Source organism: Rhinoraja longicauda, chromosome 2 (genome assembly GCF_053455715.1).
Source record: "Rhinoraja longicauda isolate Sanriku21f chromosome 2, sRhiLon1.1, whole genome shotgun sequence".
Taxonomy (NCBI): domain Eukaryota; kingdom Metazoa; phylum Chordata; class Chondrichthyes; order Rajiformes; family Arhynchobatidae; genus Rhinoraja; species Rhinoraja longicauda.
Window position 1 is genome coordinate 85,903,289 of NC_135954.1, and position 19,166 is coordinate 85,922,454.

At 43.3% G+C, this 19,166-nt stretch overlaps 1 protein-coding gene across 1 annotated transcript in view; it reads right to left on the reverse strand.

Annotated features, from left to right (window-relative positions):
- The window catches only part of slc25a13 (solute carrier family 25 member 13), a 103,722-nt gene that overhangs the window by 35,192 nt on the left and 49,364 nt on the right, over positions 1-19,166 (reverse strand). Inside the window, exons 9-12 of the mRNA XM_078423304.1 lie at positions 11,919-11,997; positions 7,737-7,815; positions 5,835-5,993; positions 617-669 (exon numbers count right to left, since the gene is read on the reverse strand). Coding sequence (XP_078279430.1) covers positions 617-669; positions 5,835-5,993; positions 7,737-7,815; positions 11,919-11,997 — 370 coding nt within the window. The remainder of the gene's footprint in view (positions 1-616; positions 670-5,834; positions 5,994-7,736; positions 7,816-11,918; positions 11,998-19,166) is intronic.

The following is a 19,166-nucleotide window of genomic DNA, read 5'->3' on the forward strand; positions in this document are numbered from 1 at the left end:
CAATTGGTTTTATTTCCAGAAAAAAACATGAAAACCAACCACAGATGATTTGCGGGTGATTTCAGTTCAATAGACCTGGGCCTATGGCTTACAAGTATCACATAATACCATCCTTATACCTGCAGAACTTGTGGATCTCTTGCAGGGCAGAGCAAAGTTGGTATGGAAAACAGCAAAAAAAACACAGATATTCTTTATAGGTTGGGGATTCAGCATTATATTGGGGTTATGGATGAGCATTCTATGAGCTTTAAAGATCAAGCATTCTATTTGGCAAAGCCATAAAAAACTTAAGATCTGATACTTACTCTGGGTTCATAAAAAAAATGCCAACACCAACATCACTTGAACAAAGTCTTATCAATGACAAAAATTAGAAGTTAAATTTGCAAAGAAAATGTTTTTTATGGTATAAATACAAATTTAATATGGTAATTATATGTGTATAATTAATATATGGTAATTATATATTGAATTTAAGGGGAAAAAATACTGTATCAGTATTTCAGCATTTAGCTGCCAAAATTTCAGATTTTGACCTCAAGCACTGTAAAACATTTAGTCTAATCATATTTTATCCAGTATACATCTTTAAATATAAATTTACAACACTCACACTAAGCTTTATGGCTTTCTCAGGTGCCACACCCATCACTTGTGGTAACAGACCTAGATTAATGTCAGACACAAGGATTAGAATTATTGTTTCAGTTAATGCAAATATACTTCCTCTTTTGGGGAAAAGAAGGCTATTTAAATATTATTACGCTAAAAAAAATCACTACAATATCAAGGAGCAGGAGCAGTTCTGATCACTTACAATTGTATTTCTGCAAAAAGAAATTGCCACGTTAAAGGGAAAACTAACATTTGTGCATGGTTAAATATAAAATTAAAAACTGAAATAGCTGGAAATAGAACTGCTCAACATTAAAAAGAAAAACATGGGAAGGCGCAGGCGCGTATGCAAAATAATACATTTGCATAATGATCCACATTTTTTTGTAGTGCACATTGTCAGATTTTATTAAAGGCCATTTTTATAGATTTTGGTTTCAACATGTAGAAATTACAGCTGTGTTTATACATAGTCCCTCCATTTCAGGGCACCACAATGTTTGGGACACATGGCTTCACAGGTGTCTGTAATTGCTCAGGTGTGTTTAATTGCCTCCTTAATGCAGGTATAAGAGAGCTCTCAGCACCTAGTCTTTCCTCCAGTCTTTCCATCACTTTTGGAAACTTTTATTGCTTTTTATCAACATGAGGACCAAAGTTGTGCGAATGAACGTTAAAGAAACCATTATGAGACTGAGAAACAATAAAACTGTTAGAGACATTAGCCAAACCTTAGGTTTACCAAAATCAACTGGTTGGAACATCATTAAGAAGAAAGAGAGCACTGGTGAGCTTACTAATCGCAAAGGGACTGGCTGGCCAAGGAAGACCTCCTCAGCTGATGACAGAAGGATTCTCTCTATAATAAAGAAAAATCCCCAAACACCTGTCCGACAGATCAGAAACACTCTTCAGGTGTGGATTTGTCAATGACCACTGCGACTTCATGAACAAAAATACAGAGGCTACACTGCAAGATGCAAACCACTGGTTAGCCGCAAAAATAGGATGGCCAGGTTACAGTTTGCCAAGAAGTACTTAAAAGACCAACTACAGTTCTGGAAAAAGATCTTGTGGACAGATGAGATGACGATTAACTTATATCAGAGTGATGGCAAGAGTAAAGTATGGAGGAGAGAAGGAACTGCCCAAGATCCAAAACATACCACCTCATCTGTGAAACACAATGGTGGGAGTATAATGGCCTGGGCATGTATGTTTGCTGAAGGTACTGGCTCACTTATTTTCATTGATGATACAACTGCTGATGGTAGTAGCATAATGAATTCTGAAGTGTATAGACACATCCGATCTGCTCAAGTTCAAAAAATGCCTCAAAACTCATTGGCCGGCGATTCATTCTACAGGAAGTCAATGATCCCAAACACACTGCTAAAGCAACAAAGGAGTTTTTCAAAGCTAAAAAATTATTAATTCTTGAGTGGCCAAGTCAATCAACTGATCTGAACCCAAAGTAATTAAAAAGAAATAACTGAAATATCACATTTGCATAAAAATTTAGACAATTGCTATGACACTCAAAATTGAGCTTAGGTTCATCCTGTTTCCATTGATTATCCTTGAGATGTTCCTACAACTGGAGGTAAATTAAATTGATTGGACATGATTTGGAAAGGCACACACCTGTCTATATAAGGTCCCACAGTTGACAGTGCATGTCAGAGCAAAAACCAAGCCATGAAGACGAAGGAATTGTCCTTAAACCTCCGAGACAGGGTTGTGTCGAGACACAGATCTGGGGAAGGGTATAAAACAATTTCTGCAGCATTGCAGGTCCTGAATAGCACAGTGGCCTCTGTCATTCTTAAATGGAAGGACTTTGGAACGACCAGGACTCTTCATAGAACTGGCCGCCCGGCCAAACTTAGCACTGGGGAGAAGGGCCTTGGTCAGGGAGGTGACCAAGAACCAGATGGTCAATCTGACAGAGCTCCAAAGTTCCCCTGTGAAGATGGGAGAACCTTCCAGAAGGACAACTATATCTGCAGCACTCCAACAATCAGGCCTTTATGGTAGAGTGGCTAGACGGAAGCCACTCCTCAGTTAAAGGCACATGACAGCCTGCTTGGAGTTTGCCCAAAGGCACCGAAAGGACTCTCAGACCATGAGAAACAAGATTCTCTGGGCTGATGAAACCAAGATTGAACTCTTTGGCCTGAATGCCAAGCGTCACGTCTGGAGGAAACCTGGCACCATACCTATGGTGAAGCATGGTGGTGGCAGCATCATGCTGTGGGGATGTTTTTCAGTGGCAGGAACTGGGAGACTAATCAGGATCGAGGGAAAGATGAACGGAGCAATGTACAGAGAGATCCTTGATGAAAACCTGCTGCAGAGCATTCTGGACCTCAGACTGGGGCAGAGGTTCATCTTCCAACAGGACAACGACACTAAGCACACAGCCAAGACAACGCAGGAGTGGCTTTGAGTGGCCCAGCCAGAGCCCGGACTTGAACCCGATCGTACATCTCTGGAGGGACCTGAAAATAGCTGTGCATCGACGCTCCCCATCCAACCTGACAGAGCTTGAGAGGATCTGCAGAAAAGAATGGGAGAAATTACTCTAATACAGGTGTGCCAAGCTTGTAGCATCATACCCAAGAAGACTTGAGGCTGTATTTGCTGCCAAAGGTGCCTCAACAAAGCACTGAGTAAAGGGTCTGAATACTTATGTAAATGTGATATTTCAGTTATTTCTTTTTAATTACTTTTCAGAAATTTTCAGAACACCTGTTTTCACTTTTTTATTATGGGGTATTTTGTGTAGATTGATGAGAAAAAAATGAATTTAATCCATTTTAAAATAAGACTGTAACGTAACAAAATGTGGAAAAAATGAAGGGGTCTGAATACTTTCTGAATGTACTATATGTTCTTCTAATTCCTGTTGACTATATGGGAGTTTACGGTACATTCTCAACAAGGCGATCATCACCTTTTTATTTCCCAGCTCCATCCAGAGCCTCACTGGATGAATCATCAGTTATATCATCTTGGATTGCTGCTGTGACATTCTCCTTAATCAATAAAGCAACATCCTAATCTATTTTATCCCAACCTCTATCTCGCCTGCAGCACCATTACCCTGGAACAATAAGCTGTCAGTTACAGACCTAACTGTTACTGCTGCTCATCGCTGATGGATCATCCCCCTCAGCGGTATCTAAAAGGGTATACCTGTTTTGAAGAGGAATGGCCTCAGAGGTCACCTGCACTTTCGTGATTATTACCTTTTTTCGTGGTCACTTATCTACTCTCTTCCCAAACTTTAGGCATGACCACTTCGCTATCACTCCTATCTATAAAGCTCTTGATTCTCCCAGATGTTCTTGAGCTCATCCAGCTGCAGCTCTGGTTCCCTAACGCAATCGGTGAGAAGCTGCACCTGGGCTCAATTCCCACAGATGTAGTCTTCAGGGGTACCAGTAATTTCCCTGACTTTCCGCATCCTGCAGGAGAAATATTGCACCTGCCATCTCCACTGCAGTAAAATCTAGTGGAAAAAACAGCACAACAATCACACACAAGAAATGGCAAACTGTACCTTTATCTCCTGTCGCTCTCTGCTCAGCCTCTCTGCCGAAGCCTCTTGAGCCAAAGCCTTACATCGAAGTCTCTTAAACCTCCACATGGCATTTAAGTCTCTTGAGCCAGTCTCACATTTACCCTACACACAGTGGTTGACCTCAATACAGCGTCTCTCCCAACACAGCCACCGCTAATTGGCAGCTCCATTACACCTTCTTTTTAATGGCCGCTCAATTAGCTCATTTTGATCACTCAACCAATCCAATGGTTGCCTTTTGACATCTGCTGGTGCTCCATTACTGAAATAGATTGACTCGGGTGGGTTGCAGGTCCAACTTCAAAAATGTTATTACCTTAACATCTTATATTATGATCAGCAAAGTCACATTAAAATGTAAATATTGAGTATTTTCTTCAGAGATTGTACATCTAATAAAAAAAACAATAGAGATTAACTATAAACAAATAACAAAGGAAATACATTTCTAAAATGGAATACAGTAAACTATCGTTATAACGGACCATAGGGGGTAGTTGATGGTGTCCATTATTGCTGATTGTCCGTTCTAATCGAGTAAGGTATAATTATTTATGTAGTTGAAACAAAGAACTGCTGATTATGGATAACAACAGGTTTGGCAGCATTGGGGAGAACGTGGATAGGTGACATTGAGATCTTCGTCGGATTGATTGTCTGCTGAATTACTTTAGCACTTTGTGCCATTTCACTTTAAAACGATGTCGCCCCTAGCACGGCGGTTTCTTTGGGCCCCTGCCAATGATGAGACACGCTCGGTCACCATGGGGCTCCATCCCCTCATTTGTTGTCGCTTCCAAGGTGGAATATGTTGGCGACAGGGGGAGGAGGAGGAGGTGGAGACAGTTGGGGTGGGGGGGGGGGGGGGAAGTTATGGACAGAGTGACAGCAGGCGGCGGCAGTCAAACGAGTCGCGGAAAAAGCCACCGCCGACAATAACCAACAGCAGGCGAGAGGGGAGGAAGCTCTACATTGACCGACTGCCTCCTGGCAGCAGTGGCTGGAAGAAAGCGCTGTCCCCAGGGGCTACAACTTGAGCTGCAACAACAGCTATGTTACCAGACCCTGCGGTGGATGAAGAAATGTTCACAGGTGCACCTTGCGAGTCGGGAGTGGGGTTGGAAGCCAAGGCTCTAAACGGCTGGGGAAAACGGTGCGAGCTGGGGGATGGGTCGGCAGGTCCTTCCGCTATATCCAAAATCAGTTATAAAAGGGCCTGTTATAACGAGGGTCTACTTTATAACAAAAACACATTTTCGTATCACACTTAACAAATGCACCCAATAGAAAGTTCCAACACATATCTCAATTTTTTCTCACATGGAAATCAGAGGGTTTAGCTTTTGGAATATCTTCTTGGTAATTTCCCAAGTCAACATTAATGGAAACTTCAGAATGAATGCAAAATGTAAAATAAAATTTCATGGAAAATGAAAGGAAAAAGGTATTGGTTCGTAATTTCAAATGACTATTCCATGAGGTGATCATAAGAATGATAACACCATGTATACAGTATTAAAACATAGTATATCCATTAAGTGGCAGTATCTGCTGCCTCCTTTTGCAACAAGAAGAGGATCACATCACCTGCCAATTGTGTGATTTGATTGCAGAATAATGCACAACCAACCTCTGTAAAGTCCAACAAAGCCTTCATATCTCACTACTTTCCTGAAGCAATCAAGGCTATTACGGTACAAAATCTCTTCAACAAAGGCCCCAGTTGAGCGTTGGTTCTGCATACGAGTTTTAACTAAGTCAATGGGATAGACAGAAGTTGCACCCACGGCTGTAGGAGAAGAGCATAATATTTATTTTAAAGTCTGCAGCAAGAAAACAAGGCAAGAAACGTAACATATTCCTTCAATAGAATGTATATCCATCAATTAGGTTCTATCTATCTGCCAGCAATTACAAAAAAAGATGCCAATATGTAGTTTTAAAAATAATGTGCCAGAAGGTACTCTAGCTCACTGTTAACCTGTTTCATCAGAAAGTAGTGTGGGAACCAGATGAGAGGAAAAACCGCAACAAATCAGTGGTAACGATTACATTGATTGGGTTGTGTCGGAAGGAGCTGCAGATGCAGGTTTAAACCGAAGATAGACACAAAAAGCTGGAGTAACTCAGCGGGACAGGCTGAGATCAAGAAAGGGGATCTGTATCGGTGCTATCTCCTGCACCCATGCAGAACTCATGGACTTCATTAACCTCACCACCAATTTCCATTCTGCACTCAAATTCATCTCCGACACATCCCTCCCCTTTCTTGATCTCAGTCTCCATCACAGGAGATAGACTATCGACTGACGTCTATTACAAACCCACTGACTCACACAACTATCTCGATTACACTTCCTTCCACCCTGCTTCCTGCATAAATTCTATCCCCTACTCCCAATTCCTCCGTCTACGCCACATCCATGCCCAAGATGAGGTGTTCCATACCAGGACATCCGAGATGTCTTCATTCTTTATGGAATGGGGGTTCCCCTCTCCTAACATAGATGAGGCCCTCACTTGTCTCTGCTCGGTACCCCGCAGCTCCGCCCTTGCTCCCCCTCCTAGTCCTCACCTTTCACCCATCAACCGTCGTATACAACACAAAATCCTCCAACATTTTCGCCACCTCCAATGGGATCCCACCACTAGTCACATCTTCCCATCTCCACTCCTTTTCGCCTTCCGTAGAGACCGTTCCCTCCGCAACTCGCTGGTTAACTCATCCCTTCCCACCCAAACCACCTCCTCCCCAGGTACCTTCCCTTGCAACCACAGGAAATGCTACACCTGTCCCTATACCTCTTCCTTCTACTCTGTCCATGGACCCTGACAGGTTAGGCAGAGGTTTACCTGCACTTCCTCCAACCTCATCTACTGTATCCGTAAATCAAGATGTGGACTTTTATATATCGGCGAGTCCAAATGTAGATTGAGCGATCATTTCGCTGATCACCTTCGCTCAGTCCGCCTGGACTTACCTGATCTCCTGGTTGCAAAACGCTTTAATTCTCCTTCCTATTCCCACACGGACCTTTCTGGCCTGGGTCTCCTCCACAGTCAGAGTGAGGCAAAATGTAAACTGGAGGATCAGCATCTCATATTTTGCTTGGGCAGCTTACAGCCCAGTAGTATGAATATTGATTTCTCTAACTTCAAGTAACCCCAGCATTCCCTCTCTCTCTATCCCTCCCAAGTCTCACCAGCTTCTCGTTTTCACCCAACAAACAACTAACAATGGCCTGTTTCCTTTATCATCGTTACTTTTTTGCATATCTTCAATTCATTGTTCTTAATCTCTCTACATCATCGCTATATCTCGTTTCCCTTTCCCCTGACTAGTCTGAAGAAGGGTTTTGACCTGAAACGTCACCCATTCCTTCCCTCCAGAGATGCTGACTGTCCCGCCAAGTTATTCCAGCTTTTTGTGTCTAACGTTGATAGTGTTTCTCATCCCAACTATTAAGAATCAGCTCTATAGGAAGACAGAAATTGCTCATGCAGGAGGACAACAATGTACAAACCAACTAACCTCCTGCGATAGAACCAAGACAAAATCTGTATAAAGATTCAGCAAGGCGATTTAAAATAGAATGAGATTGACCACTGGCCTAGAGGAGAGAAATCAGAAAGGTGAGAAGAATACTTCAGGGTACAAAGTTAGATGTCACAATATTTGAATAACCCTCAATAAACAACATATCAAATCATTTAAGAAAACAGTTTTAAATATATTTTTCGATATCCTGCAGGCATTTGGTAGAAATTGTATCAAAAACAATTAAAAACAAATTTAACTATATTAGTTTAATGCGTAAAGACTAAGCAGTGCCTATTGTAATAGGCTCGACTTCATATTGCTCAACATTATTTAAACAGATCATACATTAAGAAATCTTTTTTTCCTAAAATATAACATGATTTTTCTCTATAAGGTGTTGGCATCCAATCTTCAAGTGTAATTGACAGGGAAAAAAAGTATTTGACCTGAATTTTTACGTGGAAGCAATTGACTTGGTTTTACCTGGAAAAGAGGTCTGTGCTGAGAGGCTTGTAAGGCCATTGTGGCATCAGGAACCCTGGATGAACAGGTTCCTGAAAGGCCTGATCACGGGATTCATGCCTGTAAAATGCTTCAGGTGACCAAAGTCTATAAGAGCAGATAGGTGAGTGCAAGAAATCATGAAAGGAAATCCATTTCTGAAGGGATATACCCTTTACCTATTGAACAGGACATCCAGAATTGTGGGAATATGGGTATCAACAAACACCCTTTTTCCCTTAAATTTTCCCAACTAAGGCATCCAATCTAGATATCAGATTCTGATCCAGGACACAAAATCTAAGATTTTGTATTCAGTAGCAAAGACTACCAAATACTACCAAATACATTGATTGTACATTAATTTAAATTTAATTAAATTATACTTTCTTCACAGTGAAAAATTTGGGATAGATTGGGTCTGTGCGCTGAGGACTGGGTGCTATCCAGACTGGTTGAGCAATGTTGTATCATTTAGATGATAGCATTAATTATGATTTCTTACATAAGGGGACTGCATGATGGCAGCCATCATCCACTTATCATGGATGACAATGACCAATTGCCTGTCCATCTGAACCACAAAATTAGCTTGCCTGGTTGCTAAACAATGGACTAGGTCAAGAATTTAAAGATCACGAAGAAATTAGAGATTCTTTGCAAATCCCTAGAAAACAAACAAAAACATTCATCTTGATTATTGAAGTGGCAACAAAATCCTTAATGTGACCTTTTCTGGCAATAATGTGAACCATGTCCCAACCCCAATTTATCTCGCAGTGATGCTCGGCTGGCTGCTGATTTTGGCAGGCCACCTTCTTTAGGTGGCCAGCAAGATAGGGGTAAGGGTTAAATCGTAGATGCTAAAAATCTGAAATAACAGTAGAAAATGCCAGAAACACCAAGAATATCAATTTGCATCAGTTAAGTGACAGAGTTAACACTTCCAGTCAAAGAACTAAGAAAGAGAGAAATCAAGTTCGTTTTAAACTGTGAAAGGTAGGCGGCTGGAGGGGAATATTTTGGACATAGTGAATATCTGCGATAGGTGAGGCCAGGGTCAACATGGTGAAGTGATGAGGCCATGTGATCGACAGGTTAATTAGGACACTGGAAAAAATATGGAGCACAATAAAAGTATCTGTAAATGCTGTGAACTTCAGAGTTAGAAGACATGTCTAGCAGGTCAGATTTTGTTCGTGAAAGGAAACAATTAAGCCAATATTACGGACTGATGGCCTGTCTGAAGAAGGGTCTTGACCCGAAACATCATCCATTCCTTCTCGTCAGAGATGCTGCCTATCCCAGTGAGTTACTCCAGCTTTTTGTGTCGACCTACAACACAGCTTGCCAGTTCTGATACAAACAGAAAAAATCGATGATCTGAAGTTGTTGAACTCATTATCAAACACAATGTCCGGGCCCGTTGCTTTCCATGGGTTCAGCCTCAGGAAGGACGATCTAACTTCTACAACAGTGACCCTGCGAAGAGGCACACTTGAGTCTAATGGGACAGATGTCATCACCCCATTGGCCTTCTGGTCAAAGCTAGCATAGAATGCATTAAGTATGGGTCGACATGGGTTAGTTAAAGTTAATCACCCCTAAATAATTCATACTTCTTTAGATAAGGTGACAGAATGTGTCAGTGACCAAGTGCTGCAAAATAGACCGAGAAACGGGTGCGAAAGGGAGGGTGTAATGAGGCTGGAGAGGAGGGGAGGGTGAGGCAGAGATGGGCTGGATGCAAGCACAGGGGGAAAAGATGAGGAAGAAAGGAATGGAGGGAAGAGGAGGAGCATGGAGTGAAGTGAGTTAGGCAGCGAAGGGAAGGTTACGGTGGGAAGTGGTTAGGTGGAGTGGAGTGGAAAACAAGAGCAGGATGGGTGGGTAGAGAATGGTGGGGAAAGCATGAAGGATGTAAAGTGACAAAGTGAGAGAATAACGGGGAAAGGCAGAATTAGTCTTAATGGGCCTAGAAGAAATAATGAGTGAGAACATGAATAGGCTAGTTATCCATCTTTCTGAATATTGTCTAGGTATTACTGTATGCAGTGATGTACTATTTTATTGGCTGAGGAACTGCAAATGGAATTGAATACTGTGTAAAAATGCATCAGTAAACATCTCCACTTTTGACTTTATAATGGAAGGAAAGTAATTGATAAATCTGCTAAAGATTGTTGTGCTTCGGGCAAAAATCGAAGGAACTCTGGCAGCGATATCTGGGATAGTGATTTGGTGAGGTATGTCTCTCATCATGACATTTTCCCCTTGATTCCCACTGGCTCTAGCTTTATCAGGAATCCATGATACAAATGGATGTCACTCATGCGAGCTGTAGTCAATAATGCAGCCTGACGCGAGTGTTCCTGAAATTCAGATTGTTTAAAACAGAGTGGAGACCCAACGAGGCAGCATCTGCTGTTGTCCTCTTGTAGTGATAGTCAAATAGAAGCAGTTCTAGATCATTTCAGAGACAAGAGTTGATTTGTGTCATAACCAACTTCTCATAGCTTGGATGTAAGTGTTACCAGATGGTAGTCAAAGAAGCATATCACCTTGCCCTTCTTTGGCACCAATACAATAGATGCCCATTTGAACTAGAAGGGAAGAGAGACCACAGAAGGGTGAGGTTGAAGAAATCCTTCAATACTCCAGCTATTTCGTCTTCACAGATCTTTAGAACTCAGCCAGGTACGCCATTTAGGCAGGACGCTTAGAAAACAAAAAGTTGAAGAGAGATCTAACAGAAGCATTTAATATAACGAGGTGTTTGGACAGAATGGGTCATGGAAAGCCAGTCCCATTGTGGAGGAGTCAAGACTAGAGGTCACACCTGTAAAACCAAAGGAAGTAAATTAAGAGTGGCATGAGATGCAGAATGTTGTTGGAATCTGGAAACACTGCCTGCCAATATAGTGCAGGCAGGTTCCATGGTAACCTTTAAGAGGGAATTAGAAAAATACAATGTGAGAAAAGAATTATGGAAAGAGGAGCCAAGAAATAGAACTAGTGAGTTGATCTGTTACACAACCAGGCTGGACCTGATGGGCTGAATGGCCTTTGTCATTGTTATAATCATAGAATAATATGGCATAGAAAATATATATTTTGGCCCATTTATAGCGATTGTGATGCCCGCCTAAGTTAATACCATTTACCCACATTAGGCCTTTATCCCTCTGCACCTTCCAATTCCAGGTACCCAAACAAGCACCTTTTAAGCATTGTAACTGTATCTGCCTCCACCATCTACTCTTGCAGCTCATTTCAGATATTCACTATCGTCTGTGTGAAAACATACCCCTCAGATCGTCTTTAAAATTTCTCCACTCACCTTAAACCTATGCTCTTTAGTTGTAGACTCACCTGCCCTGTGAATAAAATTCTGACGATATATCCTATCTATATTTTCCCTCATAATTTTCTAAGGCCACCCCTCTACCTCTTACATCACAATGAGAATAAACCCAACTATCCAATCTGTTCCAACTCTTTTACTCAATGACTTAGCCTATGAAGGCAAACACACCACACACCTTTCATTCTATGATTGTAGATCTGTTGATCAATATACAGGCAGCTAAATCAAAGATTATCACTGAAATTCTTCACAATATAGTTTAAATGCATTGACATAACACACTTCAAGCTTTACATATCTCTCACCTGTGATTCTCTCAGATAATATGGCAAGACTCCTTCCTCCTGAGGTGATATTCGTTTAATATCCGCTAATGTGAGATATCTATGGAGATAAATGTAAGGGGAATGACACTATACCCAAAATTCAGGATCCACACACTCGGCTCCATTCCAAGAGTATAAATTTGTAACAGTTTTTCAACTATATTAACTACTTTTTTTCTTTATATGTATTACATATCCTGGAATAGAGCTGATAGTGTAGATCTTGAATTTTGGGTATGGATATCACAGTTATTCCCTGTCTATCAACAGAGAAGCAAGAACATAACAAGAACTGTATTGCACAATTTGGACGTGTTAAAAAAAGGCCACAAATTCTGAAGGAAAACAATACATACAAATGCTAAAAGAATGTTTTACAAAGATGACAAAAGATAAAAAAGTAAAGGTCTTTGCTGACACATAGAAATTATGTACTTACAGGAGAAATAAGGATTAAGAGATGTTGAAGGAGACAAGAATGGAGGAATGATAGGATACATAAAATGTGTATTTTCACTTAGTTTCCACAGAAGGTAGAGACAGTGTGAATAAAGGAGGTTTCCTGGGTTTCTGCTGACCCAAAGTTCCCGATGATCATCAAATTCTAACTAAAATCAACAGCAAAATAGAGTAGAAGTGATTAGGATACATTAGGCTTGAAATGTGAGTTTAAATATAGACTGCTACACAAATATTCCCATTTCACAAATTCTTGCTTCAGGGAGGATGAAATACGTAATCTACGACAATATTGCCAGAATTCAGTAATACCTCATTCGACTCCCATCTCATTTATTGCTGCTTTGCTACAGCTATCTTTCATTTTGGATCCTTATTTTGGCTTCATCAACAATTCGAACCATTATTAAAAATGCAGATAAGATTAAAGCATCTGCCATGACGACCTCATGGTTATCAACAAAGAGCTGGATTGTGTAGGAAGGAACTGCAGATGCTAGTTTAAACCAAAGAGTCTATAACTCAGCGGGACAGGTAGCATCTCTGGAGAGAAGGAATGGGTGGCGTTTTAGGTCGAGGCCCTTCTTCAGACTGAGAGTCAGGGAGGGGGAGATACAGAGATAAGGAAATGTAAGATGTGAGAACAAGACATCAAAGAAGGTGGAGGTCAAGGAAAATGTAGAATAGATCATTGTTAGCTAGAAGGTAACAACAAAGCAAACAGATAAAAGGTAATCAGCGACAGTCAGACTGGTCGGAGTGCTGTTGAAGGGGGAGGGATAGAGAGAGGGAGGGAAAGCAAGGATTACTTAAATTAGGGAAGTCAATATTCATACCGTTGGGGTGTAAGCTGCCCAAGTGAAGTATGGGGTGCTGTTCCTCCAATTTGTGCTGGGCCTCACTCTGACAATGGAGGAGGCCCAGGACAGAAAGGTCAGTGTGGGAATGGGAGGGGGAGTTAAGGTGTTTAGCAACCGGGAGATCAGGTAGGTTTAGGCGGACTGAGCAGAGGTATTCAACGAAACGATTGCAGACCCTGTATACAGTAGTCCACACCAGGAACAGCGGATACAATAGATGAGGTTGGAGGAGGTACAAGTGAACCTCTGCATCACCTGAAAAGACTGTCGGGATCCCTGGACAGAGTCGAGGTATAGGGACAGGTGTTGCCTCTCCTGTGGTTGCTGGGGAAAGTACCTGGGGAGGGGGTGGTTTTGGTGGGAAGGGATGAGTTAATCAGGGAGTTGAGGAAGGAACAGTCTCTGCGGAAAGCAGAAAGGGGTGGAGATGGGAAGATGTGGCTAGTGGTGGGATCCTGTTGGAGATGGCAAAAATGTTGGAGAATTAAGTGCTGTACGCGACGGCTGATGGGATGAAAGGTGAGGATTCGGGGGACTCTGTCCCTGTTGCGACTTGGGGTAAGGGGAAGCAAGAGTGGAGTTGCGGGGTATCGAGGAGACCCTAGTGAGGGCCACAGCTAGACTGGATTGGCAGGGGGGGTGGGATCCTATACAGACAAAGGCAGGTGAAAGGTTGGAAGTTGGTACGGAGGGTGATGAGAGAAGGTTTAGTAGACAGAATAGGCAGGAAGACTGTTGGTTTAAATTACACTTATTTTAATGCAAGAGGCCTGACAGGCAAGGCAGGTGAACTTAAGGCATGGATAGGTATCATGCTACTGTGACATTATAGACATTACAGAAACTTAGTTAAGAGAGGGGCAGGAGTGGCAGTTCAATGTTACAGCGTACAGGTGGTTCAGGAGAGACAAAGGTGGGGGTACAAGAGGAGGGGTTGTTGTGTTATTGGTTAAGTTGATTGGAGGACAGTGTTTGAAGGAAAGTAGGATGTTTTTAAAAGTGTACTGACAAGAGTCCAGGACATGTCTGTTCTTGTTAGAGTCAAAGGCAAGGCAGATGAGTTTAAGGAAGCTTGGATGACGAGGGAAATTGAGACTCTGGTCAAGTGTTAGAAGGAAGTATGGGATGGGTGTGAGCAGCTGGGATCAAGTGTATCTCTGAATGAGATTCGGGAGCTGAGGAGTAAGTTGAAAAGGAAATCAAGGTGGCAAAATGGCAAATCTCTGACAAATAACATTAAGGATAATTCCAAGAGATTTTATGTATATAAAGGGGAAAAGGGTAGAGAGAGAATGGGACCCCTCAGGAATCAAAGCAGTCAACTGTGTGCAGAGCCACAGGAGATGGGTGAGAGGGGCAAGTGTTGTGCCTCATTTCAAGAAGAGCTGCAAGGATGAGCCAAGGAACTACAGGCCAATGAGCCTAACATCTGTGGTTGGAAAGTTACTAGAAAGTATTGCGAGGGATACGATATACATGCATGTAGAAGGCTAAGTGCTGGTTAAGGATAGTCAGCATGGTTTTGTATGTAGGAGGTGGTGTCTCACAAATCATATGATCAAAAAGGTTGATGACTGCAGAGCTGTAGTCATTGTCTATATGGATTTCTGTGAAGCAGTCAACAAGGTTTCGCATCGTAAGGTTAGATCGCATGGGATCCAAGAAGAGATAGCTGAATTGCCTCATGGAAAGAAGCAGAGGGTGATGGTAGTTTTTTGGTCTGTAGGCCCGTGACTTGGTGTGCCTCAGGGTTCGGTGCTGGGCCCATTGCTGTTTGTCATCTATATCAGTGATTTGGATAAGAACGTACGGCATTATTAGCAAGTTTGCAGATGACACAAAAGTGGGTGATATTGTAGATAGTGAAGATGGTCAGAAATTGCAGCAGAATCTTGATCGGTTGGGCAGATGGGCTGCAAAATGGTTGAAGGAATTTAACACAGCGAAATATGAGATGTTGCATTTTTTGAAATCTAACATGGACATCCGCATTCTTCTGAGGACCAAATCCCGGGCATTCAAGTCTGGCGATGCAGGAAGTCCATATATGACCTTGATAATGCCATCAAAAAGACTAAAAGGGACTGCCGCTCCAAGATGGAGAATGAGGCCGATGTTCATCAACTGTGGCAGGGCTTAAATGCCATCACTTCCTACAAGACAAAATCAGGCGACAACTCAAGCAACAGTGAAGCATCACTCTCAGATTACCTCAACATGTTCTATGCAAGCTTTGATAGGGAGAACGATGGTGTGCCTTCTCGGGTCCCCATAACTCCTTATAGTATTACAAGCTCAGTCACAGAGGTTGGCATCATAAGATCCATCAGGGAGGTTGAACACTCGGAAAACCTCTGCACCTGGTGGTATACCTGGTCGTGTTCTTAAAACCTGTGCAGACTAACCTGCTAAAATTCTTGCGGGCATCTTCAACCTCTCATTAATAATAATAATGCATTACATTTATATAGCGCTTTTCATATACTCAAAGACGCTTTACAGGGATTTAGAGAACATAGGGAAGTGAATAAATAGATAAATAAGTAAACGAACAGAGAAAGGAGACAGAAGGTGAGGTGAGGTGACCTTCAGTGGTACTGAACAGCAGTACTGAACAGGTGAGACTTCAGTGATGTTTTGAATGTGGTGAGTGTGGAGGAGTCTCTGACGGTTTGGGGTAGTGAGTTCCATAGGGTGGGAGCAGCGATGGAGAAAGCCCTGTCCCCCCAGGATCTGAGTTTGGTCCGGATGTGGGGGGATAGGAGATTGGCAGCAGCAGAGCAGAGGGTGCAGGTGGGAGTGTGCCTGTGGAGGAGGTCGGTCAGGTAGGATGGGGCCAGGTTATGGAGGGCTTTGTAGGTCATGAGGAGGATTTTGTACTGGATTCTCTGGGGGAATGGGGAACCAGTGGAGTTTGTAAAGGACGGGGGTGATATGGTCACGGATCGGGGTGTGGGTGAGTAGACGGGCAGCGGAGTTTTGAATGTATTGAAGTTTACTGATGATTTTTGAGGGTGCGCCATAGAGGAGGCTGTTGCAGTAGTCCAGACGGGAGGTGATGAAGGCGTGGATGAGGGTTTCTGCAGCTGTGGAGGAGAGGGATGGACGGAGACGGGCAATGTTTTTGAGGTGGAAGAAGGCTGTCTTTGTGATGTGTTTGATGTGTTTGTCGAAGGAGAGGATTTGATCAAAGATGATTCCAAGATTCCTGATGTGAGGGGAGGTGGATACTGGGAGACCATCAATATTGAGGATGAAGTTTTGGGTGGATTTGGTGAGCGTTTTTGGACCAATGATGATGATTTCAGATTTGTTGCAGTTGAGTTTGAGGAAATTTGATTGAAGCCAAGATTTTATTTCAGTGATGCAGTTTGTCAGTGTAGAGTGTGTGGTGAGGGAGATTGACTTGGTGGAGATGAGGAGCTGGATATCATCGGCGAAGCAGTGGAAGTTGAGACCATGACGGCGGATTAATTGACCAAGGGGGAACAGGTAGAGGATGAAGAGGAGGGGGCCAAGGACTGAGCCTTGGGGGACACCTTGGGGGAGGGGAGCGGTAGGGGATTTACAATTGTTAATGGAGATGAACTGGTGCCTGTCAGAGAGGTAAGATTTGAACCAGGATAGGGCTGTGCCGGTGATGTTAAAGGAGGTTTCAAGTCGGGTGAGGAGAATGGAGTGATTTATGGTGTCAAAGGCGGCGCTGAGGTCAAGTAGGATGAGGATGTTGAGGTTGCAGCGTCGGAGGAGAGGAAAAGGTCGTTTGTGATTTTGAGGAGCGCAGTTTCAGTACAGTGGTTGGAGCGGAATCCGGATTGGAAAGTTTCATACAGGTTATTGGTAGAGAGGTGGTATTTGAGTTGGGAAGCTACAGCACGTTCCAAAACTTTGGACAGAAAGGGTAGGTTGGAGATTGGTCTGAAGTTGTTTGGGGTGTCAGGGTTGAGACCAGGTTTTTTCAGAATGGGGGTGACAGCAGCGATTTTGAGGGATGGCGGGACGATGCCAGTGGACAGGGAGGAGTTTATTGTTGCAGTGATAAGTGGAGAGAGAGCAGGAAGGCAGGCCTTGACAAAGCTGGAGGGGATGGGGTCCAGAGAGCAGGTGGCAGTTTTTATTCCTGTGAAGAGGTCAGAGAGGTCGGTAGTGGAGACTGGGGAGAACTGAGGCAGCGGTTGACAGGATAAGGGGGGGGCAGGTGGTTTGAGGGGGAGCAGGTGCGTTGGTGGTTAAGGTGCTGTAGATGTTGTCTATTTTGCTTTGGAAGAATGAAAGGAAAGTGGTGCATTTGTCAACTGTGAATGATTGGGAGATGGTGTCCAGGGGGCTGAGGAGTTTGTTTATTGTAGAGAAGAGTGTTTTTGGGTTTCCGGAGCCAGAGTGAATTATTTGAGAGTAGTAGGTGGAGTGGGCACGGGAGAGGGCATCTTTGTAGTGCTGCAGGTGGTCTTTGTAGGCTTGGGAGTGAATTGTGAGACCTGTTTTGTTGCGGAGTCTTTCAAGTTGGCGGGCATGAGTTTTCATCATGCGGAGTTCAGGGGTAAACCAGGGAACAGAGTGGGTAAACCAGGTCCGAAGTCCCCATCTGCTTTAAGAGGGCATCAATAACCCCAGTGCCTAAGAAGAGTAAGGTGACATGCCTCACAGAGGATGCAATCTCATGGGCTCTCCTCTCTGCATTGGAACACTTGGACAATAAAAACACTTATGTCAGGCCTTTATTTATGGACTATAGCTCGTATTTCACTATAATCATCCGCTCCAAGCTGGTTATTAAGCTCACGGAACTTGGTCTCTGTGCATCCCTCTGAAACAGGATCCTCAACTTCCTCATCAACAGACGACAGTCTGTACGAATTAGCAGCAATACTTCTTCCCCAATAACCATCAGTACAGCAGCACCGCAAGGCTGCGTGCTCAGACCCCTGTTCTACTCATGCTATACTCACGACAGTGTAGCCGGACATAGTGTGAACTCCATCTTCCAGTTCGTTGAGGACACCACAAATTACAGATGACGATGGGTCAGAGTATAGAAGGGAGATCAATCGACTGACCAAATGGTGCCAGCACAATAACCTGGCTCTCAATGTCAGTAAGACCAGAGAACCGATTGTGGACTTTGGAAGAGGAAGGATAAGGTTTCACAAACATGTTTATATTGACGGAACGACAGTAGAGTCAAAAGCTTCAAATTCTTGGCGTGCCTATTTCTGAAGATCTTTCCTGGACCCACCATACTGATGCAATTATAAAGAAAGCCCATCAACGTCTCTACTTGTTGAGATCGCGGGGATTCGCTATGTCAGAGAGGATGCTCTTGAACTTCTACAGGTGTACAGTGGGGAGCATCTGGTAGTGACTGGTTGCATCATGGCCTGGTTCGGCAACTTGAACATCTAGGAGTGAACAAGACTGGAAAAAGTAGTGAACACTGCCCAGTCCATCACGGGTACTGACGTCCCCACCGCCAAAGGGATTTACAGGAATTGCTGCCTCAAAAGGGCAGCCAGCAAGACCCACACTACCCTGGCCACACAGATTTCACTCCTGCCATCGGGTAGAAGATAAAGGAGCCTGAAAACTGTAACTTCCAGGTTCAGGAACAGCTTCTTTGCTACAACCATCAGGCTATTAAACACCACAACCTCCAAATAAGCTCTGAACTACATTGACTTGTGGGTATTAGGGAGGAGGAGGGGGGGGTGGGGGAGGGTGGTGTGTGTGTGTGTGTGTGTGTGTGTGCGTGCGTGCGTGCGTGCGTGCGTGCGTGCGTGCGTTAGACACAAAATGTTGGAATAACAAAGCGGGACAGGCAGCATCTCTGGAGAAAAAGAATGGGTGATGTTTCGGGTCGAGATCCTTCTTCAGACTGATTCTGATTCGACCCGAAAAGTCACCCATCACC